Source organism: Peromyscus californicus, unplaced genomic scaffold, assembly GCF_007827085.1.
Source record: "Peromyscus californicus insignis strain IS unplaced genomic scaffold, ASM782708v3 Scaffold_6__1_contigs__length_162567912, whole genome shotgun sequence".
Taxonomy (NCBI): Eukaryota; Metazoa; Chordata; class Mammalia; order Rodentia; family Cricetidae; genus Peromyscus; species Peromyscus californicus.
Window position 1 is genome coordinate 67,719,421 of NW_026294584.1, and position 25,813 is coordinate 67,745,233.

Genomic DNA, 25,813 nt, shown 5'->3' on the forward strand with positions numbered 1-25,813 from the left:
CACTGTCCCGGGCACTTCCCAGGCCTCAGGAAACCAGCTTAACTCTGCCCAGGACTCATCGGGGACTCTCATTCCCCTCCTGAGCAGGTGGCCTGTGGTGGTTTCAGTGAGAAATGTCCCCCACAATCTTGGGCATTTGAACATTTGGTCCTCAGTGGGTGGCACTGTTTGGGGAGGTTTAAGAGGTGTGGCCTTGCTGGGGGAGGTGTGTCACCGGGAGTGGGATGTGAGAGTGTAAAGGCTCACACCGCTTCCAGCTCCCTCTGCTTCATGCTTACAGCAAAGGATGTGAGCGCTCAGCACCCTGTGCCCGCTGTCCTGTCCTGTTGGCTGCTTCCCAACGTGGTGGGCTTCCTTCCCTCAGGACGTGTAAGCCCAAACAAACCCTTTCTTCTAGGCGGTGTCCAGTCGTGGCGCTTTGTCATGGCAACAGAAAAGTAACTCCATGGGCCTTACCCTGGGGAAGACTTAGCAGCTTCACAGGAGGTCGGGCCGGCTGCAGAGCCCATGTTCCCCCCACAGCCACAGTGACACCTGAGGAGCATGCAGCCCCTGGCTTCCCTCAGCCCACTCCCCAGTGCCCCCCAGACCCTCTGCACCCTCACACTCCTCTGATGTCTCCTTCTCTCTTTCTACCAGGGCGTGCCTCCTGAGGACTCACCAAACTGGCCATCCTGTTTCACATACAGCTCAATGATGCCACAGGCAATGGTGGTGGCAGCAGGAATCTCCAGCACCACATTGGTGTCCTTCATGACGGTCCCGTCCTCCATTGCTGACACCTGTGGGCAAAACATGTACCCCTTGTATACTCAAGAACCACTCTTGGCTTCTTCCCGTCATCCCTATGCCCAGCCTCCTAAGAATGCTGGGGAAATAGGCACAGAGCTAAGGCAGGAGGAGGAGACAGCTGGCACTGATATCTGGTGGTATGGGTAAGATGGCCGTGCATGGGGTAGGAAGTCACACCACAGAACATGTTTTGACAACAACATACTTAGTATTGTACCACTGTGGTCCCACAATAAGGTGATTAATGGAACCAAAATGTTTCTGTCTCCTAGTGCCATCGTGGGCGCTGTAACATCACTGCAGGATGCATCCCTCATGTCTATGGTGATGCCGCTAACAGCTAGCTCCCTGGGCACCTACAGTCACTGTCAGCAGGGAACACATGATAATTATAAATGACTATGCTACTGGCGCACGTACACTGGACTAGATCCTTAACATTGCATCTTACAGTATTTTCAGAATATATCCCATATAGAAGGGAGGGAGGGAGGGAAGGAGGGAGGGAGGGAGGGAGGGAGGGAGGGAGGGAGGAAGGAAGGAAGGAAGGAAGGAAGGAAGGAAGGAAGGAAGGAAGGAAGGAAGGGAACTATAAACTGTGCGGAGGTAGGCTGGCAGTAGCCTCGTACATCTCAGGTTCACTGCATCCCTCAGGTCCACCATGAAACCCTGCGGACACCTAGGCCTACATAAATTATTCCACAGTGTGACATCACCACCAACAAAATTACCTGGTGATGTGTAACTCAGAGCATAGCTAAGTGATATATGACTGCAGATAAATAAGATCAGTTTCCAATTCCCTTCCCAGGCTTTGAGAAACAATTTTGAAATCCCGGTGAAAATCCCAACAGGATCAAAGCTGGGCTGGGAAATGCTCGCTGAGCTGTTCACACACCTATGGATGATGCTCTGTGTACAGACAGACAGAGCCGGGATGACATGCAGTAGGAGAGGCTGGAAGAGAAACACGGAGGCAGGAGGAAGAGGGATGGGCAGGGCTGGGGTATCAGGCAGGAAAGAGCCCTTCCCACAGTACACCAGGAACAGGAAGCCGGAGATCCATTTGTTGGCGGGACACTGGAAACAGACAGCACAGCTTAGCCATCTGCCCCTGGTACGAGGATTTGCTCCGAATCAAGAAGCAGCAGCAGCAGCAGCAGCTGGGCTTCCAGCTCCCAGGACCAGAGCTTCAGTGGGTGGTGACCATGGGCAGAAGGGTCAGCAGGGCCAGCTGAAGCCACCTCTATCAGGTCCGTGGTCCGCCTTCCCCCTCTGTGGTCCAGCCTCTCACCTGTCTACCCTGCCGCCCCAGACCTAGACTTATAACCAGGCCCCTTATCACCCCAGGCCCCTGCCAAATACAGCCTCCGGGGTCTTCTAGAAAAACCCAGCACTACCAAGAAGGAAACTGAAGAAGATTACAGGCCCTGCAGCCAGCTGAGGGAAAACAGTTCGGGGCTAATGAGCCAGCTCCAGGGTCAGCTTGCAATCTGGAAGAAACAGTAAATGACAGACAGACAGACAGACTGACTGACAGATCCTCTTGTTCCTGGCCCAGCTAGAGCCTGACTAAACAATTCCCTTGATGGAAGCACTCTCCTTCCATAAGGGACAGTGCCTGGCCCAGGCCCAGCTAGTCACTAGAGCAGTGGTTCTCAACCTTCCTAATGCTGTGACCCTTTAAATGCAGTCCCTCATGTTGGGGTGACCCCGACCATAAAATGATTTTCCTTGCTACTTCATAAGTGTAATTTTGCTACAGTTATGAATTGTAATGTAAATCTTTCTGGAGATAAAAGTTTGTCAATGAGGGTCGTGACCCACAGGTTGAGAACCACTGCACTAGAGTTCTATTGCCACCGCTTGAGAAATGGATACGACCCCCATGGTCTGGTGAGATCCAGCCCCGGAGCACTCTTTCCCTGCACTGTGGCAAATCTGAAGAAAGCCTGGAGACACCAGCTCCATGGGGAAGAAGACTCCGCTTTTCTGGGTAGCTCACAACATCAAGTCCTGAGTCCCATGGTAACTGAGGCCAGATGCCTCAAAGAGCTTAGTTACATGAGCCAGGGAGGTCTTGTTTACCAGAGCCAGCTTGAGTCCCCTTTCTGAAGTACTACCCCCACTGAGGCTCCGGTAACTGTCACGTCTACAAGGTGGGGCCAAGAGAGGACCCTGAAGACCCAAGATCCGGATGCGCCGGCTCTCTTGGTTCCTGGATCCTGGACGCTGGAGGTAGATTGAGCAGAGCTTTCCAGAGAACACGGCCAGACTGCACCACACCTTTCCTGGACCCCGTAACCTATCCCTTTACTTGTAAGTTACCCCACAAAATAAACCTCCCTTTTAACTACGTGGAGTTGCCTTAATTCAACAACCAGTACTGGTCTGACTGAGGAAGACACCAGAAAAGGGGCCCGTGGGGAAAGGTCTCCAGGCTGGGACGCGGGCGGCACCTGCACAGTCTTGGTCTGGATCCCCACCATGCCTCCGCACTTCTCCTCCGTCTGCACATGCTCAGAGATCACACACTTCTGCGTGGTCACAATCTTCTGTGTCAGCACACACAGGACCTCGTTCCTCCTCTCTAGCACCTGCTGGAGCACCGGGTTGTCCAGATTAACTGTTCTGAAAAAGAAAAGTGGTCATGAGTAACCCCATCGCTCCAGGGAGACCGAGGCAGGGACCAGAATCCCCTCTTGTGGCTGGAAGAGGGAACAGGGAAGGATAGGTTTCATGCTTTTCCTGGTGAGGAGAGAGGAGGCAGGTTCTCTAGAATGGCTTTAGCCAAGCTCTCCTGTGGCCACCCAGACCAGCTGTGGGACAGGCTGGACACTGGAGGACGTACCAAGGAATTACATACTCTTATAACAAGTCCCCAACAGCCACACTGGTTTCAGTGAAGAACAACGGAAAGCCATCTATGAGAGAGCTGCTGCCCATCCTCCTGGGTGGGCTGGGGATGGGCATAGCAGACATGGTAGCCAGACATCCTTCCTCCTTCGAAGCCCAGGGTCCTTATGATGAGAGGCACAGTGGCTCCTCACACAGGAGAGGTGGCCGTTTAAGCACAAGCTGTGGCTGGAGACCAGACTGGAGCTGAGAAGGGACTGGGGAAGAATGCAGAACCTCTCCGTGGGGTTTCTATCACAGCCATTTGGTATGCAGCTGCCTCAGGCTACCAGTATGGTTCCCCATCCTGAGCCACTTAAAATTCTGTAGAATTGCAAGGCCGGGCCTCACTTCCAGCTGTAACTTGGTACTTAAAAGTCAGTGAGGAGACAAGCTCCTTGGAGACCCACCCCAGTTAACATCCTGGCCATGGAAGGGTGGGAAAAACACCAGATCCCAGGTGCGGTCAGCATGGGAAGAAAAGGCTCAGTCTAGACTACAAGGACATCTGAGGTCAGTCACCTGTAAGCTCAGCATCCCTCCCTGGCCACTAAGGGGCCGGTGCTCCATCCTAGGTACACTTAGGGTTCCCGGGGCATGAACCAGCTCATGACCCACATAGGAATAGACACAAAGTGGCTTATCCACACCATGGGACTGGTCAGCCATGGGAAGGAGTCAGCTCCAACACATGCTACAATGTGAAGGAACTTAACCCTCATGCTAAGCAATGTCAGCCTCCATAAAAAGACAAACACTGTAAGATTCCATATCTAGGAAAGATCTAGAATAGACAAAGTCACAATGATAGTGAAGACTGGAGTACTGGGCTGGAGGATGGGGGAATCAGGGAAGGCTAATCGCTTAATGGCTGTAGAATTCTGGTTCGAGGTGGTGGAAAATTCCAGAGATGGATAGCACTGGTGGCTACACAACAGAGAAAATGTGCTTAGTGCCAATGAATTATACACTTAAGGACAGACCTCCAAATTTTATTTTTCCACAGTAAAAAGAAAAGACATGTGTAATACTGGTCAGTCTCCCACTAGCCAGGGCAACGCAAAAGTACTGCAGTATACACATGAGTCAAAATAGGCCAGTAACAAAACTGCCGGCTGGGGCCCTGGGGATGGCTCCACTGGTGAAGCATGACTGAGCTGGACTCCCAGCACCCAAGGAAAATGCCCACAGTGTGCACGTCTGTAATCACAGCTCTGGGGAAGCACAGGCAAGAGAAGCCCTGGAGCTCACTGGCTGACCAGTTTAGTCAAATCAATGAGCTCCAGGTCCACTGAGAGACTGTCTCCAAAAGTAACAGGAAGTGACTAAGGAAGACACCTGATGCCAACCTCTGGTCCCCACCCACATTGTGTGTGTACCTGTGCACACACACATATGCCTGCATAAACATGTATACACATACCACATAGACACAAAAGTAGATCGATAGATTGATTAGTTCATTGTCAGGCAGGGCTTCAATTCCAGGAAGAAATATGGACAGGGAACTGGGTGCTGCTCTCCCCCTTGATGACCTGGAGTGAATTATGTCACCTTCACATGGCGGCTTTCTTATGACTAGCAGTTGGTAACAATGCCCTCAGCATGGCTTGTTTAAGGGTATATTGAGCAGTCAGTTTATGCCACAGCCGGTGTGTGCCACACAAACATTCCAGCCAGCTTCCCGATGAGGTCCACAGAACACAGCCACTGTGTGTGCAGTTCCTGGGAACTGTGGGTCCTTTATCTAGGTCAGGGATAAAAATTCCCATACCACTCACTTGCTTAAAAAGCCTTCAAGGGCTCCGCCTCATCTGCTCAGCCAGGTTCTACAAGCCCATGATCATGTCCCTGCCTCCTATTCTGCCAAACCCACCTTCAAGTCTTTCCTCTATGCCGTCGAGAGGCCAGGCGCATGCCCAGTCAAAGCCCTGGAGGTCGTATCTGTTTGCCACCTCCTCAGGGAACTGAGCTCCATGTGCTATGTGAGTGGCACTCTGTCACATGGCACAGCTAAGAGGGAGACACATGTCCACACAACTCTTTCTCTAGCTCATTCTGTGTTCATTGCCTGCACCTCAGTCTAGAGAAACTCCACAGAGGGGGTGGGGACCATCCTATGGTGTTCTGCTTTTCTCAGGGCTGGACAGCACTCAGCACCCAGAGCAGGCTCAGGGAACAGTCTGGGAGTAGATGAATATGTAAATGACGATGTAAGTTCTGGTCGGTTTCTTCCTTGTCTATTGTTTTAATATACATGCATGTGCACGTGTGTGTGTGTGTGTGTGTGTGTGTGTGTGTGTGTGTGTGTGTGTGTGTGTGTGTGTGTAAGTCAGAGAAAGAGAGGGAAGAGGACGGGAGGGAGAGGGGGACAGAGGGTAGAAAAGAAGGGAGAGGGAAGAAGGGGAGGGAGGGAAGAGAACATATTGAAGATGGAGAGGGAGGAGAAGGATTCTGATGTTTGGTTAAGTGAACGGTGAACGGGTGATTCTGCCCTTTTACAGACACTGGGTGGTCAACATGAAGTCTGGTCCCTTTGTGACTAAAGCAAGGACTGGAAAGGGCATTTTACAGTCCCTTCCCACATTTTCCTTCTTTCCCAAGAGCTGAGAGAAGTTCAATGCTCCGGCCACGCCCACCTGAAAGATGCTTTAGGATCTTATCAGGGTCAGCAAATTGGCAAGGCAGTGCAAACTTCCAGGAACAAGTATGTCACCTAGGCTGACCAGGCGCATGGGTGGACAGGTCAATGGCACAGCCGTCCCTGTGGACATTCATTATCGCTGGGCCGGAACAGGATGAAGGCCGTGAAAACATGCTGAAACGGAAAGACGAATTTTGACCAATGTGAAAGGAAAAGGGATAAACAACCAAGAAGATGTAGAAATGGAATCAACTCAAAGCTTTCACTAAACTGAAAAGGAAAGGGCTGGAGAGATGGCTCAGTATGTAGGAGCACTGGTTGCTCTTGCGGAGGACCTGGGTTCAGTTCCCAGCAGCAACCGCATGGTGGTTTACAACCACGTGGAACTCCAGGTCTGGAGAATTCAAAGGCCACTACTGGCCTCTGGAGGCACCCACACACGGTGCATATAAACTCACACTGGCTTGCACACATACACACACACTTAAAAGGCAATCATTTTCAAATATAAAAGGGGTACTGCACTTTGAGGGGAAACCACGAGGTAAGGCTCTGGGGGCCAGTGAAGAAGTGATAGGAACCTAAACAGCACTGGGTGAAAGTGCCAGTGTGGGGGCAAATGCCTGTAACCCCAGTACCCAGGAAACTGCTGCAGAAGGACTGCTCTAAGTTCAAGGCCAGCCTGGGCTCATACTGAGTTCCTGGCCAGCCTCGGCTATAGAGTAAGGCAAGCAGAAAGAAGACTAAAGAGAAAGAAGAGGGAGAGGAGGGTAAGAAAAAGAGGGAGGAGAGAGAGGGAGAAGAAGAGGAGGGAGGAGGGAGAAGTGGGGGAAGCAGGAAAGGAAGAGGGGAGAGAGGGAAGCAGTTTGCTGCCGTGCCCTCGGCTTCCCTGCCAGGTCAGGAAGCCGCAGTGCTGGGCGAGGTTGAGTAACCACAGCCCCCACACTGCAGTGGCCCTCAGGCCCAGCCAGAGGAGATGCTAAGTCACGGCGCTCACTAGCTTTGTATCCAGTGAGGAGCTGGGATGTCTAGGAGTGAAGGAACCTACTGTGTGCACCTACAACCTCCAGAAACCAAGCTGCAACTGTCATGCTAGAGCCTTTGACAGCTTGGGGCCAGCCTCCTAGAAGCCCAAGGCAGCATGTACTGCAACAGGTGGTGGACACACACACCCTCAGGACCCACAGGTGCCATAGCAACAAGCTGACACCCACTTCCACTTTCCACACAGGAACTACACCTGGTGCCCCCACCACATTGCACAATCTTGGGGCTGCATCCCCTGTCGACTGGGAGCTGAGAAAGGTCCCAGTTGTTTCCCATAGTTTCAGGAACATGAGCAACGGTGACCCTAGGACCTGCCACTACCTGGGCACACCTGTACTTGTCTGGTAGGGACTGGGGTAGGTATTCACCATGGGGCAGCACCTATTGGTGCAAAAAACTCTGGCATTAACCAAGTTTTTCCCTGGGACTGTGGAAAAACCCATTGGTATTCCACATCTCCACAACATCCACCAGTTCAGTAAGCTGTGTGTCCACCAGAGTTTGCTCTGTGTGACCTAGGCACATGCTAAACAGTCTTCAAATACCAAATGAGCTCCAGATACCGAAGACCATGTCTGTTTAACCCAAGGAGCTCAGGGAAGGTTTTACCACACCACCAGCTTACATGTTACCTGCACATGGCCCAACACAGGTTAAGGACATCTCACTATAATCCCTGACTTTCTGACAAAAAGAGCTGTTGCAGAATATTTTATTAACAATGCAAAGATGTGTTACATTTGTTTAACTATGTAAAGATATGTTGCTGTTTTACCTTGCCTGCCTAAGGCACCTGATTGGTCTAATAAAAAACTGAATGGCCAATAACAAGGGAGGAGATACAGGCAGGACTTTAGGCAGGAAGAGTTAAGTAGGAGGAAGAATTTAGGCTCGAGAGAAAAAGAAGTAAGAAAAGGAGACCCCAGGGGCCAGACAGACAGACAGGGAGGAAGCAGGAAAGTAGGACACACAGAGTGAAAGAAAGATAAAAAAGCCCTGAGGCAAAACATAGATGAATAGAAGCAGTTAAATTAAGTTACAAGAGTTAGTGGGACAAGCCTAAGCTAAGACTGAGCATTCATAATTTATAATAATAAGTCTCCATGTCTTTATTTGGGAGCTAGTTAGCAGCCCAAAGAAAATTCCAACTACAAAGAGCAGGACAATGAGCCTCATTGCCATTCCTGGGGCCTGGAAAAAATGCATAGAGACCCTAAAATCCACGAATGTTGCTACCAGTGCCACGGTAGAATCACCAACTGCAATCACTCCACTGGATCTTGAAAAACCCCCTTTTCCCTCGGCTTCCTGACCAGATCAGGAAGCAACAGTGCTAGGCTTCAAACCTTCAACAACAGTTCCCATGTGACCAGCTACAGCACCACCAATGCCCACCCTGCAGAGCGGAGGATGTTCTCACACTACCCTGTGATTGCTAGTGCCCCAGGCTGAGGCATTTCCCATGTCTACCCTGAGGATCCCAGGTAGGTCACCTACAGGGGTCACAGCCACAGGTATCACTTCCATTGGCATCAGCTGCACTTACTGTAAGGGACCTGCAGAGAACCCAACCTCATCTCATACCTCTGAGACTATGGCAGCCACCATCACAAACCCTAATGCCATCAGGGTTTGGCTCTGTGGAGCCTGAGACACAAACCTTTGGAAGCATGTGTCCTCTGCAAAGACACAAAAGGACCTTCATGAACTTCTACAGTCTCTACAGGAACGCCTGTAGGCATGCTGGTGTCAATCAAAAACAGCAAATCACACAGGCACTATAGCCGATACAAAAAACATGAATCCAGAGAAACTGCCATTTCCCATCTTAAAAAATAAAGCGGTCTCTGCAGAAGCTACCTCAACAGCTCTTGCGCAAAGAAACACTCTCCAGACTGGGGATAGGTGGAGCACACCTCAAGACAGTAAGAGCAGGAAGTGAAAGGCCCACAGCTAAATCCTGTGTTTTCCCTAAGATCAGGAGCAAGGCAAGGGTGCTCATGCCATTCTCATATTTAATGGAGTGCTGACATCTGAGCAGGAGCAAGTGGGCAAGGGAAGGAGGACCAGTTAAATTAGGCATGTGCAGATGATGTGATTGTATGTGGAGGGAAACACAACCGCCAAAGAGCTGTCACATGAAGACCGTCACTTTGTATGTTGAACTAAAAAATCCATTTTTAAAAAGCTGTTAGAACTTACAAACAAATCCAGTAAAGTGACAAGACAAAAAAGTCAATGCACAAAAGCTGGCGCCATTTTTATACCACAGTAATGAATGTTCTGGGACAGAAACTAAGAAAGTAGCCCCATACCAGCCAAGGGTGACAGCTCACATCTGTAATCCCAGCCCTTGCAAAGCTGGGACAGAAGGAATACCACAAATTTAAGGTCAGCCTGGGCTACACCGTGATTCCCAAGTCAGTGGGATGCAGAGTGAGGCCCTTCTTCACAGAAATGGAAAGGGAAGAAACAAACAAACCCTGAAGTCTGTGTAAGTCCCAGAATAATCAAAGCAATCTTGAAGAAAACACCTCACTCCAAATCCCACTACAAAGCGGGCAGTGTGCACACCAGCAGAGGCATCACTTGGGAAGCCGAGGTAGGAGGGTGGTGAGTTTGAGACCAATCTGAACTACACAATACATCTCAAGGTAGCCTAGCCTATGAGACTAGGATAGACAGACACAGGAACTAGCTGGCTAACCCACTAACTGTGAAGCTATAGCAATTCTAACAGCATGGTATTAGCTGAAAACCCAGCACAAAGACCCCTGGGATAGAGCAGAAAGCCCAGACATTAACCTACGATCAAGCAGCCACCCGAGTGTTGACGAAGGCACCAAGAACATAGGATGGAGAGAAGATAGTGTCTTTGATAAGCTGCTGTCATAGTTGGCATATGCAAAAGAAAAATTGATCCCCTCCTCTCCCCTTCTTAAGTCAACTGAGAAAGGATAAGGTCCTAAGGGTTAGTCCGAAACGATGACAGCGAGGAAACAGGAGAACCCTCAAGACACTGGTCAGTAAAGGCAGCGGCTGCTTTCAGACAAGACTGCAAAAGCTCACACAAAAGGAAAACAGACGTGTGGGCCTCTGTCAGGCTAAGAGGTGTCTATGAAGCCAAGGGGACAACCAACGCGGTTGACAGACAGCCTGGAGTGGGAGGAGTCTCTGTCAGCTATTCTGCCAGCAGGGGCCACATCCAGAACACACAGGAGCCCAAAAAGCGGAGTACCACAAAAACAATGTAACTTGAAAATGCGCTGTAGAGCCAAAGCAGAGAACAGAGATTCAGTCAACAAACCGATGGTGAAAGTGCTCAGTCTCCCTCATCACCAGGGAAACACAAGTCAAACCTCCGTGAGGTATCATTCCACCCCCAGCAAACGGCTGTTGTCAGACAGAAAGCAGCCAATGCTGTTGAGCTGTGGAGGGAAGAGAACTCGTGCAGAGCCGAGGGGCTGTAAGTTATTGCGGCCATTATGGGAAACTAAAAGTAAAACTATGATAGTATCCAACAGCCCTGCTGGAATCTGAGACAGATGACGCTGTTATCCAAGGAAGGTGGGGGATACTTGCACCTGTGCTTATTACAGTAGTGGTCACTACGACTGAAGCAAAGCCAGCCCAGATGGCCTTTAGCAGAGGAAGGATTAAAAGCATGTCTCAATCTTCAAGACTTGCTTTTCAATAGTGTGGTATTTACATGTGAGTCTTCTTAGGCCACTGTGTTTTGGACCCGTAGACTAAAGTTAGGTGCCAGCATGTCCACCTGTCAGAACGCACATTAACCCAGCTGTCCCTAACAGTCTCTTCCAGCTTCTGCCTCCCATCGGGTCTGGAAGGGGTTTGGCCTGGGACAGTTCACGTGTGCACTCACTTGACCATACACATCAGAGCAGTGCTGTGGGCCACAAGCCACAGCTAAGGGAGAGGAACTGCTAAGGGACCCACCAGGAGTCTGACAGGACTATGACCGTTAGACAGGAGTCTGACGGGACTATGACGGTTAGACAGGAGTCTGACAGGACTATGACCGTTAGACAGGAGTCTGACGGGACTATGATGGTTAGAAATCACCTCTTCGTTACACTGCAATGTTCCCTAACAGAATCCGCTAAACTACAAAGCTGTTCTAAGCTGATGGTAAGTTGCTTTAAAAGGAAAGTCTCAGCCAGACCATCCCAAGATTGCTGAAAGGCCCCATGTGCCCCTTGAGCCTCAAGACAAAAGAGAAGTATTTCTGGAGGAATGGAGCCCCTTGCTTCTGGTGACAAGTCTCCAAGGCTTGCTGAGCCCAGAGAGGTCTTTAGGGACAGCCATAGCTGTGGGAAGGGAACAGGAGCTCATCTACACACAAGGCCCATGACCAAGACTGAGGCTGACATGGAGCCGTCCTACAGCCCTGACTTAGGAGACACACCATGACTCCCTGACAAGCTACAAGGCAGGGTCAGACCAGGCAGCCTTCCCCTATGTCCCTCCTGTGAAGAGATCACCTTGCTGGTTTCCAAGAGAGTGCTGCCATCTTTTGGAGGCTAGACACTGGACAAATCTAATAATCTTCAGTTCAGAGGCACCTGCTAGGGACAATAACAGAAAATAGATGTCCATTTGACCCTGTGCAAAACAATCTCTAATGGGATCCTTGCCCATCTCCTCCTGCTGCTAACCCTGCATGACACCATGCATCAGGAGAGGCTCCAAGGCCCCTAGGGGGAACTGTCCTCAAGCACAGACCCAAAATAGCTTGGAACTGTGCCCATAGCTCTAACCCCCTTCAGTCCATGACAAGGATTACCATGTAACAGAGATCCCCCGGTACCAAGTAGGAAAACACAGGCCAATGGACTTGTTCAGTTTATAATCTTATATTCCTGTATGCACTAAAAGTTCCAAGAAGCAAAGGCATTTAAAATCCTGGTTAAAGGCTGAGACAGTAACTGAGTGGGAGGGGGCGTGCCTAGCATGTGTGAGGTCTAAGTTCAATTCCCTATGACTGAAAAAAAAAATGGTTGAACCTGAGAGAGAGCTCAGCAGCTTTGAGCACTTGTCGCTCTTGCGGAAGACCTGGTTTGATTCCAGGTATCCACATGTAACTCCACCTTCAAGGGATCCTGGCACCCTCTTCTGGCCTCTATGGGCATTAGGCATGCACGTGGTACACATACATATATTCAGGCAAAATATGCATACATATAAAGTAAATAAAACTGAAAAATTATAAAAATCTTTTGAGAGCTGGGGAGATAGCTCAGTCGATAAAGTACAGTGAGGAGTAAGTGAGGAACAAGACAGCTGAGATCGATTGGCAATGTCTGCACAGGCGTGAAAGGGATAGTCCTGGGCACCCAGATGCGATGTGATATCTGTTCATAGACTGTGCCCTGGTAGCTTACAGAACCCTGGTCATCTGGGACAGCAGTAGCAGCAATACCATCAGGGCGCCCATCTTCTGGCAGTTTCTTTTAAAGGCCACTGACTTTGCAGAATTCTAAACACCAGGAACAGACAACAGTGAAAACTCACTGTGCTGAAGGGCTAAGGACCAAAAAGATTGATTTTGACATTGTCTCAGAAATAAGATGGGGACATTAAAAAGAGCCTACTAAGTGGTCAGCTTTGAACATATATACACACACAAACAACACTGAATGGACTTAACAGGTTGTATTTATGTACACCCACATGTACATATGCAACAATAACAATAACGAAGAGGTCATGAATCGGAAGGGGAGTCAGGGAACATGGGAGGAGCTGGAGGGGGAGAGGAAGTAGAATGATGTGAATACAGTCCACACGGAGGAAATGCTCAGAAGAAACTTAATTGAAATTTAAAACATCAAATGGCAGAAGGAAAAGAAGTTAGTCAACAAAAATGAAGAGCCTGCCCCTGCAGGAGTGTTAAGCAAGAATTACTAGCCCACAGAAATGTAGATCTATACTGAGGATTAAAGCTATGGTAGGTGGGGTGTTTCTCCCAAAGGGCTTTAATTCATTAGCTACAGCTAAGTTAAAAGAGAAGCCAGTGTGCACACACACCAGCTGCAGGTAGGAAAACGGACTCCACGAACATCATTTCTGAACTCCCTGGTACTGACAGCCCTCCTGACATTTCACAAAGTGGGAAGCTTGCTGATTTTTGATGACCAGCCTCCTAGGCTCACAGTTCCAAACCCACCGCCAAGGTTGCATTTCAGAAACTACCTCCTAGAGTTCCAGAAAGCAGGCCCCTCTGCTGCCTTTCAACAGCCTGCTTACCCCTCCCTCGGGACACTGCTTCCTACCTCCTAAGGTCTGTGAGCTCCAGGATAACCAGAGGAGAGAGGCAGTCCTCAGCCCTCTATTCCCAAGGCACTATGCTGCGGTCTGCACTTAGCAGGCTAGAACCCTCCGCACCAGGAGTGAGGGCATGCTTAGGACACTCCAGTTTTGTACAGGTGCTGAAGAGCCATGGGCTGTAGGAAGTCTAGGTCCGGTCCTGCCAGGAGCTTTGGCTCATCTCTCAGCCAGTTGTAGTCATTATATTTTTCTTAAGGACTGGGGAACAATTCTGTCCATTGAGACCCAGAAAATGTTTTATTAGGGAGGTTTTTCTCCCTCTAAAAGGAAGTTACACATAATAGGTCATTTGTCTACACCTGGACCTCGTTGTCTATAACATAAGCTGACATTTAGAACCAAGAAAACTCAGGCTGTTGAGACAGCGTCAGGCGGGGATGCCACCCAGGTCCACACCAACACTGAGCTAATCACACGGCTAACCAGGACTCCTACCCTCAGGATGTTTCCTTATGTGGGGTAAGAAATGTTCTTTGCAACAAGACACCCAAACTGTTCTCGAAGTTACTGTCATCCTTATTTCACAGAGACACACAAAGCACAGAGAAACTCACAGGTCAAAGACCCAAGGGACACAGGTCAGTGTGGGTAGAATAGGGTCTCAGCTCAACAACTCAGCCTTGTTCAAATCTGAAACTCTGCCCCCATCTTCCCTCTCCCTTCTGAGGGCCTGCTGGGCCCTGCACAGCTTAATCCATGCTTGCTTCTTAGCAAATAAGCAGCCTTTCTGCTCAGCTCCCCGTGAGAGCTCCGGGAATACTGGCAGCAGAGTCTCCAGAAACAGCCACCCGCTGGCCACTGAGGGCGTACCAATGGTCTCCATGATAAACCACGAGGAAGGGAAGGAAGTTTCATTCTGACTGGAGGGGTAGTGTTTTGGCTCAGGACTTCAGCCATTTCACTCCATGGCTGCTTGGCTCCATTATTGGTATAGTGTAACACGTAACCAGTATGTGGTGGATGAATCCTGTTCCTTTCCAGAGAGTCAGAAAGTTAAATGGAAAAGGGAAGAGCAGAGGTCTCCAATAGTTCCCCTGAAGACATGCATCCAGCCCGGCCGTGGTGGCGCACGCCTTTAATCCCAGCACTCGGGAGGCAGAACCAATCGGATCTCTGTGAGTTCAAGGCCAGCCTGGTCTACAGAACGAGATCCAGGACAGGCACCAAAACTACACAGAGAAACCCTGTCTCGAAAGAGAAAGAAAAAAAAAAGACATGCATCCAATAACCTAACTTCTACCACCTCCTGGTAGCATCACAGGCTGGGAACCCAGCCTTTAACATGCAAACTTTGGGGGACACTTCAATCCAAACTACAACAACCTGGAGCAAAGGACAGAAAATTCTGGAAACCTCAACCACTGTGATGCACAACCTGGACCAAAGGACAGAAACTTCTAGAAATCTTAACTACTGTGACCTGTTATCCTCACTTCCAGTGTGTAGCCATCTCCTCTCTGGTTTCCATGATTTCAGTTACCCAAAGTCAACTACAATCCAAAAATACTAAATTTTCACTGTTCTGAGGAATGTGGTTTACTATCATGCAGACACACCTGGGCTATGAATCATTCTTTGTACAATGTATCCACCATGTATATGCTACTCACTTGGGAGTCACAAAGCAGCAGCCTCAGTTACCAAATTGACTTGTGATGTTCCAGTGGTTGTGTTCAAGTAACTTCCATTTTAATTAATAATGACCCCCCAAAGGGGGACTGATGACGGCAATTCGGATATGCCCAAAAGATCCTCTATCATGCTTCCTTTGATGGGAAAGAAAGTTCTCAAGCTAACAAGGAGAAGTTAATAAGCAAAGAGAGCGCACGCCAAGACCAACAGTGAGGCAAATCGACCTGTGACAGTGAAGGAAAAATGGTCCTCATCTTGTGGTCAGTATCTGACTACAGAGTGAATGTCACGGTAAGTCTAAGTCCTCAGCTGTTGGTCTCACTTCCCCTGATGACACAGGCTTAGATCAAGGTCCATCACCCTAAGAAGGGTGGGTGTGGCGCAGTAAGATGGCCATTTACATAACTCCACAGTGAGTCACAACCGAACGACAGTATATTGCTATAGACGGTGACATAATTGCAGTACATTTTTCTGTTTTATTAGCAGTCCATCTTTACTCTGCCCGGTTTATAGAGAAAGCTTTACCACCCATGTGTACACGACAAAAACAGTCAACAGGGGACTGACACTGTGCTCAGTTTTATCACACATTCGAGAACCTGGACCATGTTCCCTGAAGTTAGGAAGGGTGGCTATAGTGGAAAAGTGCGCTTGCTCTCTCTCTCTCTCTCCCTCCCTCCCTCCCTCCCTCCCTCCCTCCCTCCCTCCCTCCCTCTCTCTCTCTCTCTCTCTCTCTCTCTCTCTCTCTCTCTCTCTCTCTCTCTCTCTCCCTCCCTCCCTCCCTCCCTCCCTCCAGTTCTCTTTCACTCAGTTGTGAAGAAGATGTAGATGACTTCATGTTTGTAAATTGCAACAAGAATTAAATCTGGGGCATGATGTTAACTGCTCATCATTCTTCAAGTGACAGGACTGCCCCCCACCACCCCACCCCACCCCACACCACCCCACCCCCGCTCCTAATGCATCCATCTCCAGCATCGTGTCTTCATCACACAGAATAACCCAGGGAGACTGAAAGGGAAAATGACGAAGCAATTACAGATGCTCGCCCTTTGGGGTTGTGTAATTAATTAACTGCCACCAGGTGGTGGGGTGCAGCCAGCCAGGAAGATGTGAGGCCGGATGAAGCTGAGCAATGAGGTGAATGCCTGAATCATCTCTTGGGAACTTTCTTCCTTTTCAAGCTCCGTGCATAGCAGCTGGACTGGAAAAAATCACACGGTTTGTGGGTCTGGCCTTAAATCCTGAGTCCAGGCAGACTAATGAATTTCTGAATTCAACTCCTCATATGTAAAAGGAAGATAAACCAATTCTTCTTTCAAGCGAGCAGTGCCCAGAGTGCTTCCGGGAGGAACCCGTGGACAACAAGGAACTCACAGCAGATGACCCCTCAGCACGCCCAGCGCCCCAACAGGAGGGTGGGGGTGCGGCTGTTAAGGGGGACCTTGGGTCTAGGCTGGGACATGAAGGATAATTAGGAACGGGCTGGGTGTGGCAGGAAGAAAAGGCTGTGTGGATGGAAGGAGGGAAGGAACCTTCAAATAGGACCTAGGGGAGGAGGGCCTAGTGTGTGACTCCGAGGAACTGGAGTCAGCTGACGGGCCTGAGGGCTGAGGGGAACATGGAGAACAAGGGTTCTACAGAGGGAATGTGGGACTGTGTGGCCAAGAGGTACGCAGACCACTTCCTAGGGCAGGGAAGGCACCCAGGAGGATGAGCTGGCAGTGATTAATGACATGATCTGATTGGCTGTCTGTGGAGGAGCCAGAGATGGAAAGGGCCAGAGGTGGGCTGACAAGAGCTAAAGAAAGGTCAGGAAGCTGGGACGATGAGAACAGATAAAACCAGTACTTAAGAGCGAGAACCAACAGGTGAGAAATGGGTGTAAAAGAGGTGAGGAGGAGCCATGTCCCCTCCCAGTTTTTTGGCTGAAGCAGATGAACACTGCTCACCATGAAGCTCCAAGGAGGGACTGGAGAGGAAGACAGGCAATTCAAAGGTGGGTGTTGTCACCCATATCACACTCTGGGAGCCCAGGGGAAAGACACACAAGCCACCTGAATCCCAGCTCCTGACTCAACCCAGCCAGCTCAGCTATGGATGCTGGCTTGTCATCTGGCACTTACCCCCAGGGAAACAGCAGCTACACGACGGTGCACCACAAATGACACACGAGCAACTCAGGGCCAACACCCCCTGCTTCTAAGCTCCACAGCTCCTGCCCCATCTCAGCATGCTAGCCACGTCTCTCCTCCAGGCGCACTGACCTCCCCCAGGCTTGGTAACCAGGCTCTACTGTGTCAGAAATGAACCCACTCACAACCATGTGAAGGAATTAAGGGAACTTAAGATGAACGAGGGGCAGCTGTCCAGATTGTGCTTACATTCTCATCTAATTCTCAGAGAAACACAAAGACCATTCTTGCTAATGAAGTTCAGGTAATGAAGGCAAAAGAGGATGGCTCCTGGGTATTGATTCTGATTAAAAAATGTCGGAGGCCAGGCATGATGGTGCACACCTTTAATCCCAGCACTCGAGCAGTGGGCAGATCTCTGGGTTTGAGCCCAGTCTTGTCTACAGAACAAGTTCCAGAACATTCAGGGCTACACAGAGAAACCCTGTCAAGAAAGAGAAAGAGAGGGAGAAAGAGAGAGAGAGAGAGAAGGAAGGAAGGAAGGAAGGAAGGAAGGAAGGAAGGAAGGAAGGAAGGAAGGTAGTTTTGTTGAGCTGGATAGGAAGTGGAGTATATTTATTACATTATTCCTTAATCTACATTAATCCATACTTTCCACAATTATTATTTTTCATTTTAAAAAGCAAACCTTCCAGATGTGATGGTACACATCTGTAATTTGAGCACTTGGGAGTCAGAGGACTGGGCTCCATAGTAAAATCCTATCATACATACGCGCGCGCACACACACACACACACACACACACACACACACACACACACACACTGAACATCATTTACCACCCAACCATGGGTCTGAAACAGCTGTGAACACTAGGAAATGGGCATAAGGTGTCTCTGCTGGCTGTGCCCACCCTGACCTTCGAGGGCCTCACTCAGGTCATCCCATCATGCCCATGCTGCCCCTGAAGGAGGAACAAAGAAAAAGGAGAATAAAGGAAAAGAGTGAACGGAGCAGTGCAAGAACAAATGCATGACTCATGACTATCAAATGCATGACTATCAAATGCACCACTATCAAATGCACCACTATCAAATGCACCACTATCAAATGCACCACTATCAAATGCACCACTATCAAATGCTCTCCATGCAGAAATGAACCAGGAGAAAGGAAGGTGTGTCCAACTCTGCTGCATATGTTCTTTTCTATAAAAAGCAAGACGTGATCCCTTCAACAAAACTCCTAAATCAAGTAAGTGTCAACAGGAACCAGCACTGACGAGAGTCCTTCACCTCCTCTAGGGAGGCCGAAGAGCCAGAGCAGGGCTCCATTGTTTTTCATACGTGGGCTGAAACATTCTGAATAATTGTGAAGATTTATTGCCACATCATCTCATTCACGGTATATCAATTTATATAATTAATGGAGAGTTCCTCATCAAGAACCAATTTTCTAATTACCATATACATACAGATAACTATAATCAGCTTTATCAAAATTTGCTTAGAAACAAGGTAAATAATAAAAACTGGAAGTGCCTTTATGGTAACAATCAACTCAAACCTCGTGTAACCAAACAAACAAACAAACAAAACAAAACAACCCAAACCCTCCATGCGGCCATAGCTAGAAGCAAGGCCCAACCTCAGAGGGAAAGATCTGGTGTGTGCCCACTCACATCTAGACACTTCAGAGACAGCTCCCGAAGACCGTGTAGGCTGGGCAGCATGAGGCCAGAGGCTGGCACGACTTACTAAGTCCATCCAAGCTATTTACGCGGAATGAGGTTCTCCCGATTCTGGGAGGTTTGAGGCAGTCAGGTGCTCACTGGCAGAGGTGGGGTGAAGTAAGGCTGCTTTGCTTAAGACAGTGACAAGTGGCCGCTGGATGACAGAGACAATACAAAGTCTTTCTAGAGAGTTTGGACAGATTAATATTGGATACGAATACTAAAGCACAAATCCGTGTTTCGAGAATTCTCAATACATTTGTCAGTTTCCATTTAAAGAAATAGAAGGCATTTATCAGGATCGTTTCTATCAAGAATATGTAAGCTGAACCCATGGCTCATTAGAAGCAATCAGCTCCAGGTACCTATAAGCATGATTGCCCAAATTCTAATTGAATCTTCTATATACATGGGATAGTTTCAAAGAGAGAATGGAGTTGGAGATGTGGATATATTTTGCAGACAATACAATTAATACTTGGAGTTTTTTCTTTCTCCTGGTGCTACCTAGGTCAATCCGGGGGCCTTAAGCAAGCTCTGCAAGGGAACTGTATCACCCAGCTACACACTAGCTCCAATACTTTGGTTTTTGTAGAGCCTACAAAACTTATACACAGATGATACCTTATCTAAATGACTGAAATAAAAATGCCTGGCTGCAAATATGCCCTTGAGAACATACAGTACTGAGGCATCACTGGTTACTGTGCCCAGGGCCCCAGCTGCATCCACAGCACCTTATCAATCCTGATGATGTTCCAGGAGTCCAAGGATGGGCAGACCACACAGATAAGAATTTATTGCTCTAGTATGAAGTCACAGCAATGCTAGCTTGATTGCTATCCGTCCTGAGACTGGGAAAGCACCTCCCATCCTTCCCATATAGTTCACCTTTAGCCCTCAGCAAAATGTAACAAGAGGGTGGCTCTGTGATAAGGCACCTCCTGGGTCCAGGTACTACACCTGCTTTATTTGATTTTCAGTGTTGGGGATAGAACCCAGGGCCCACACACGCTAATCATGCATTCTACCACTGCCTACATCCTGACCTATATTCTTTAACATGCTCCTCGTCTCTCAGCTACTACTCCCCAAACCACCCCTTCTCCCAACACACCTGCAGTGGATGGGTGAACTGTCTTCTCAGTCCCGGGGGAGCAGGCCTGCCTGACCCTTCCCAAGCACCCATGGAGGACAGGGCCCATCCCACACTTCACCCAGAAACACCCTCAGGGGTACTCCGCATCACATCCAAATCACTTTTACCTCCACTGATTCAAGCAAGATTTAGAGGAAAGAACAGGAGGCTTGGAACCAAGAAATCCTGGGTTGGATGCAGCTGCAGCACACAGTTCTGTGACTGAGAACAGCCTCACTCTCCTAAGCCTCAGTCTTTCACACACAAACGCAGTGCAGAGAAAATGAGGTGATAAATACCCACTGGCTGGCACATAGTAGGTGCCCTAAAGGTGACTCCCCTTCTCCTTTTCTGTTTCCTTTTAGATTTTTTTTCTCCCACGCTGTTCACAGTATCCCCACCCCCACGCTCCCCGTCGGCAGCAGCTTTTACACCTGAATCACGGAGACTTCCTTTAAAATCCTGTATCAGGAGATGTGATTGCAGAGCATTACCCAAGCCTGGTTCCTGAAATAGAAATGACAAAAACTGCACATCGAAGCTAAAAGGGGATGGGCAGAGAGTGGGGGACCAAAGGCCTGGACTCTCCCAACCTTCCTGTCTGCTCTCCTCCATGAACAGTGTCACTGGATTTAGCAAAGAAAATGAGCATCGCCCAGTTATATTTTGATAGCAGATAAACAATATTCCCCTGGTGTCCACTGCAGGAGAGAAGGAAGGTGCCTTTGTTGTCAAGAGCAACCAGGGAAAGAACTAAGATCGGCCACAGAGTGACTGTGCCTCCCACTGCCAAAGAGAGTGAGGTCCTGGGGGAACCCTGGGAAAAGCCAGGAGGTACCAGATACATGATGGTGCTCTTTCTGGTCTGCTAAACAGGGCAGTTACAGGTGCCTAGCTTTGAAGTCTAACGTCCAGCCTGTACGAAATCTGCCCACCACATGCTTGACATGCATGTTGCATGGTACTTTTTATGCATTAACTTAAAACATAGCTTTGTTTAATAAGCATGTCATTCTTAGGATTCTAAGATCAAGGACTTACTATCTTTGGGTTATTGTTTTTTCCATTGTCAGGGCTAGAACCCAGGGCCTTGCATGTGCTAGGCATGTGCTCTACCACTGACCTACACCCCCAGGCCTAAGAACATTAGAAGAGACAAACTACCTACACCTACATACAAATGACTTTTCCATTAATGAATATGCATTTGCATTTGAATTCTCTGTCTTAAGTGGGAAAGGGTGATAAAAATTACACATGGAGACGCACATATGTCTCAGTACGCACTGAAATACCATCTCAGTCGGCCCCCTGGCTTCTGCCCATCCATTCTCTTCTCAGCCCAGTTGCCAAGAGAATCCATCTAAAGAATAAGTCAACATGTCACCTTCCTGCTCAAAATCTCCAGGGACATCCCATCTTACTCAGAGTAAGAGGCAAAGTCTTTCCAGTGGCCTCTAGGTCCTAGGGGACCTGGCTCTCCCCTGACCTCTCCTGGGTCACCCTGGGGCAGCTATCCTGGTCACAGCACACAGCATCCTTGTGAAGGGCCGCGCTTGTTTTCTCCTTCTTCAAGGCTTTATTCTAAGACCAATTTCTCCAGTGTCTTCTCTGGCCTCACTGTAAAATCATATTCTCCTTTGTTACATTTTCCCCCATGGCTCCAACCTCATCAATCTACTTCATGTTTTATTTAACTACATATTTGGAATCTCTCCCACTAGAATTTGAGCAGAAGTCACAGCATTTTGCTCGCTGCGGCATCCTCAGTATGGAGAATATATCGCATTCAGTCAGGAGAATGACTTGTTGAATGTTGAATTGACACAAGGCAGAAAGTCAATAATGATGAGTTATCGTGGGATAAAAATGAATAAACACAGGATTTCCTTCAAGATGTTGAAGTAATAAACCAGCTCTTCTTCATGAAGTCCTGCACTTGCTCTCTTCCTCATGAGAAAAATGCAAAGACACAAAGTGGACTTAGGAACTTCCTGCTTCTGGAATTAATACTCAAAAGTATGAGGCTGGCGATGTAGTCAGCTCTTGACCAGAGTATGTGAGGCCCTGGTTCAAGCTTCAGCACTGAGATCAAACAAACAAAACCATCGCTGATTCTTTGAACAGGATGTGGTGGCATAGACCTGTAACTCCAGCACTCGGAAGGCTGAAGTAGGACAGCCTGGGCTACACAGGGAAACTGTCTCAAATAAATACAGAAATGGAAACAAAAGCCCATAAGCAAATCAGGGGCTGGCAAGATGGGTCAGCGGGTAAAGTCACTGACCTGACCGCCATGACTACTGAGGACTGTGGTGATATATTGTGTCCCCCAATATATTGTGCACCCTATAAAGCTTATCTGAGGATCAGAGGAAAAAACCAGCCACTATAGTAAATATAGAAGTCAGGCAATATTAGCACATGCCTTTAATCCTAGCATTCGGGAGGCAGAGATCCATTTGGATCTCTGTGAGTTCAAGGCCACACTGAGGCATGGTGGCACATGCCTTTAATCCCAGCACTAACCATAGAGGTCTGGAGATCTATACAGACAGAGAGGAACCAATGTAGCTGGGCAGAGAGAGGAAGTGAGATGGCGGAACAGAAAGGCATATAGGCGTGGGTATACAAGAAGTAGGTTTCTTTGGAAGCTGAGGAGTTGGTGAAGTGAGGTTAGCTGTGGCTTGTCCTATTCTCTGATCTCTCAGCTTTCACCCCAATATTTGGCTATGGGTTTTTATTAATTAGATTGTGTAGCAATTCATCTTACAGAGGACCACATGGGAGTGAACTGACTCCAGCAAGTTGTCCTCTGACCCCAATGTGTCTGCCATGGAACATTCCCCACCCAACCCACACATGTGAAATAAATTTTTAAAAAATGTTAAAGCAGGATTCCATCTTTCCACTGTTGCCATTTTTCTTGAACTAATATAGAAGTCAGGCAATGGTAGCACATGCCTTTAATCCTAGCATTCGGGAGGTCTCCACTCTCAGATAAAAAACAGTCAGTAAATTGTAAAATAAAGAATGTGCTCTGAGAAAGTTTCAGGACTACTGGCATTCAACACATGCTGTTTAGTAGAGTCCACATTATCAGCCTTTTAGCCGAAGTCCAATCAGACGACCTTTAGCCATAAGATGTATAAAGGCCCACCATGCAGAACAGAATTCCCCTTACCTCCCGACTGCATCCTGGATGAGCTGCTGCAGGTCCACCTCCTGCTTCCTCAGGGTTCCAAACGACGAGCAGCCCTCCACCAGGCCTTTGCCGCCAACGTTCAGCTTGACCTTCCCCACAACCGTCCCGATGCTCCCACTCGTATGGTTCTCAAACCTGCTTTCATATTTCACGAAGTCTGACTCCACAACCACTGGAAAGAACAGAGCAGAGGAATCCAAAAGCAGTTAAGACATCTCAGTGTTGTGGGCTGCCCAGCTTCCCCCGCAGCCTCGTGGGAAACCCACACCAGCATCTGATTGGAAATCGGGTAGCTGTGCCGGCATTAGGTAAAAGGCAGTCCATACACCTACATGCTGACTGAGCACAGCTGTGGACAGAGTCCAGGGGTGCTTAGCACCTCTTTAGCCACTGGGATGGTTTATATTGATTCTCAACTTGAAAGGATCTAGAATTACTCAGGAGACAAACCTCTGGCCATGCCTAGGACAGAGTTTCTAGATTGGGTTAATTAAGGTAGGAAAGCTCCCTTCTAAATATGGGAGGCACCATTCCATGGGTTGCTGTCCCAGACTACACGGACAGGACATAGTGAGCTGACTGCAGACCAGATGTGACCCGCTCCCTCCTTCAGACCTTTCTTGCCATGATGGACTGCACCCTCAAAGTGTGAGCCAAATAAAAACTTTCTTAAGTTGTTTTGGCCAGGAATTTTTGTCCCAGCAAGGATCAAAAAGTAACTAAGATGGCCACCAGCTGGGGTAAAGACTGAAAGGGGACCAAAATGGAGGATGGCGGGTGATACCTGTGCCCACACTACTGCTGCCAACCCCAGGGGAGCGACTTAGCATGGCAGATCCTCCCGGACAGTTCTTGGACATCCTTCCTTCCCACCACCCACCCTAAGGAACAATTCCCTGGTCCTCAACATCTCCCAGCAACGTAATGTTTACATTATATCTGAGCTCTTGCCAGACGTCCAGTTCCTTACCATGTTAGTCACCAGACATACCCACGCCCCTCCGTCCCCTCCCAAAGCACACAAAGCCCCACTTGCCTTCCCTCCTGGTTTTCCAGACTCTAAGGAACACAGCCATACCACCTGGTATTCCACTGTCAATCAAGTCAGCTGGGAATTGCCTTGTCCTACCACCGAGCTATGACCACACGTAAGTGAGGGCTATCAGGGTGCCTTCAGGGTCCACCCTCTGCTCAGAACCCTCATGTGAACTACCAGCCTTGGGGTTGGGGTTGGGTTTTGTGTGTGTGTGTGCGTGCGTGTGCGTGTGTGTGTGCGTGTGCGTGTGCGTGTGTGTGTGTGTGTGTGTGTGTGTGTGTGTGTGTGTGTGTGCGTGTGTGTGATGTTTCTTTTTTCTCTCCCCCACCCTTTTCTCTTTTCTCTCTTGGGTGAATCCAGGGTTTCATATATAGTAGTCATATATTCCACTACAAATATATGCCCCCAGGCCACTGTCCTCATTTTAAATTGTCAAGATAAAACTATAAAAAAAACCAGCCTCAATCACCACCATTTGGTAGGGACACATTAAGAGCCTGTTGTGAGCATCACACTCTGCCTTTTCGTGTCCTTCACCCAAGTCTCTCCTAGGCTCCTGACTGATCTTCAGAAGGGATTCCAAACCACCTGGAGCCTACCAGACTCCCCGCGACTCATCCACTCCCAGAAGCAGGGAATGGGTGACAGGAACCAGAGGCCAGGTACAACCTACGAAGGCCCCTGACTAGTGACCTACTTACGTCAGCTAGTCCCATCTCCTATGGCTCCACTGCCCTCAGAACAGCACCATGAGCTGCGGGCCAAGCATTCCAAACATTAGACTCGGGGGTGCATGTTTAGATTCAAAACGTAACAGTCCCCAGAATTGGTCACATCACAGATAGGGAGAAATTGAGACTACACACATGAAATGTCACCCTAGACACACCTGCAAAAGATGTCACTTAGAGTTCTTCATCTAGTTATCATCTGATAGAAGGGAGCATTGAGCCACCCACAATCCAGCCACCACCATTTCCCCTCCCTATCCTTAGCAACACTCACGCCAGGGTTGAAGCAAGTGGGGGAAAGCAACAATGAAGTTTCTTGAGTTTGCTTTTCCCAGCCATGACTCCAACAGGACTCAGGATCGAGCCTGAGCTCTGACCTCAAATGATGGTCGTATTCGAGAATCCATGATCTGTGGTGACAAGTACCATCACCAGTCTAACTTAAGTCTGCATGATCTATCAAGATACTACCAA

General features: G+C 48.7%; 1 protein-coding gene across 2 annotated transcripts in view; it reads right to left on the bottom strand.

Annotated features, from left to right (window-relative positions):
* The window catches only part of Gsdme (gasdermin E), a 68,915-nt gene that overhangs the window by 29,619 nt on the left and 13,483 nt on the right, over positions 1-25,813 (bottom strand). For both annotated transcript variants that reach the window (XM_052721846.1, XM_052721847.1), the window contains exons 3-5: positions 23,552-23,744; positions 3,252-3,423; positions 662-782 (exon numbers count right to left, since the gene is read on the bottom strand). In XM_052721846.1, the coding sequence (XP_052577806.1) occupies positions 662-782; positions 3,252-3,423; positions 23,552-23,744 (486 nt within the window). The remainder of the gene's footprint in view (positions 1-661; positions 783-3,251; positions 3,424-23,551; positions 23,745-25,813) is intronic.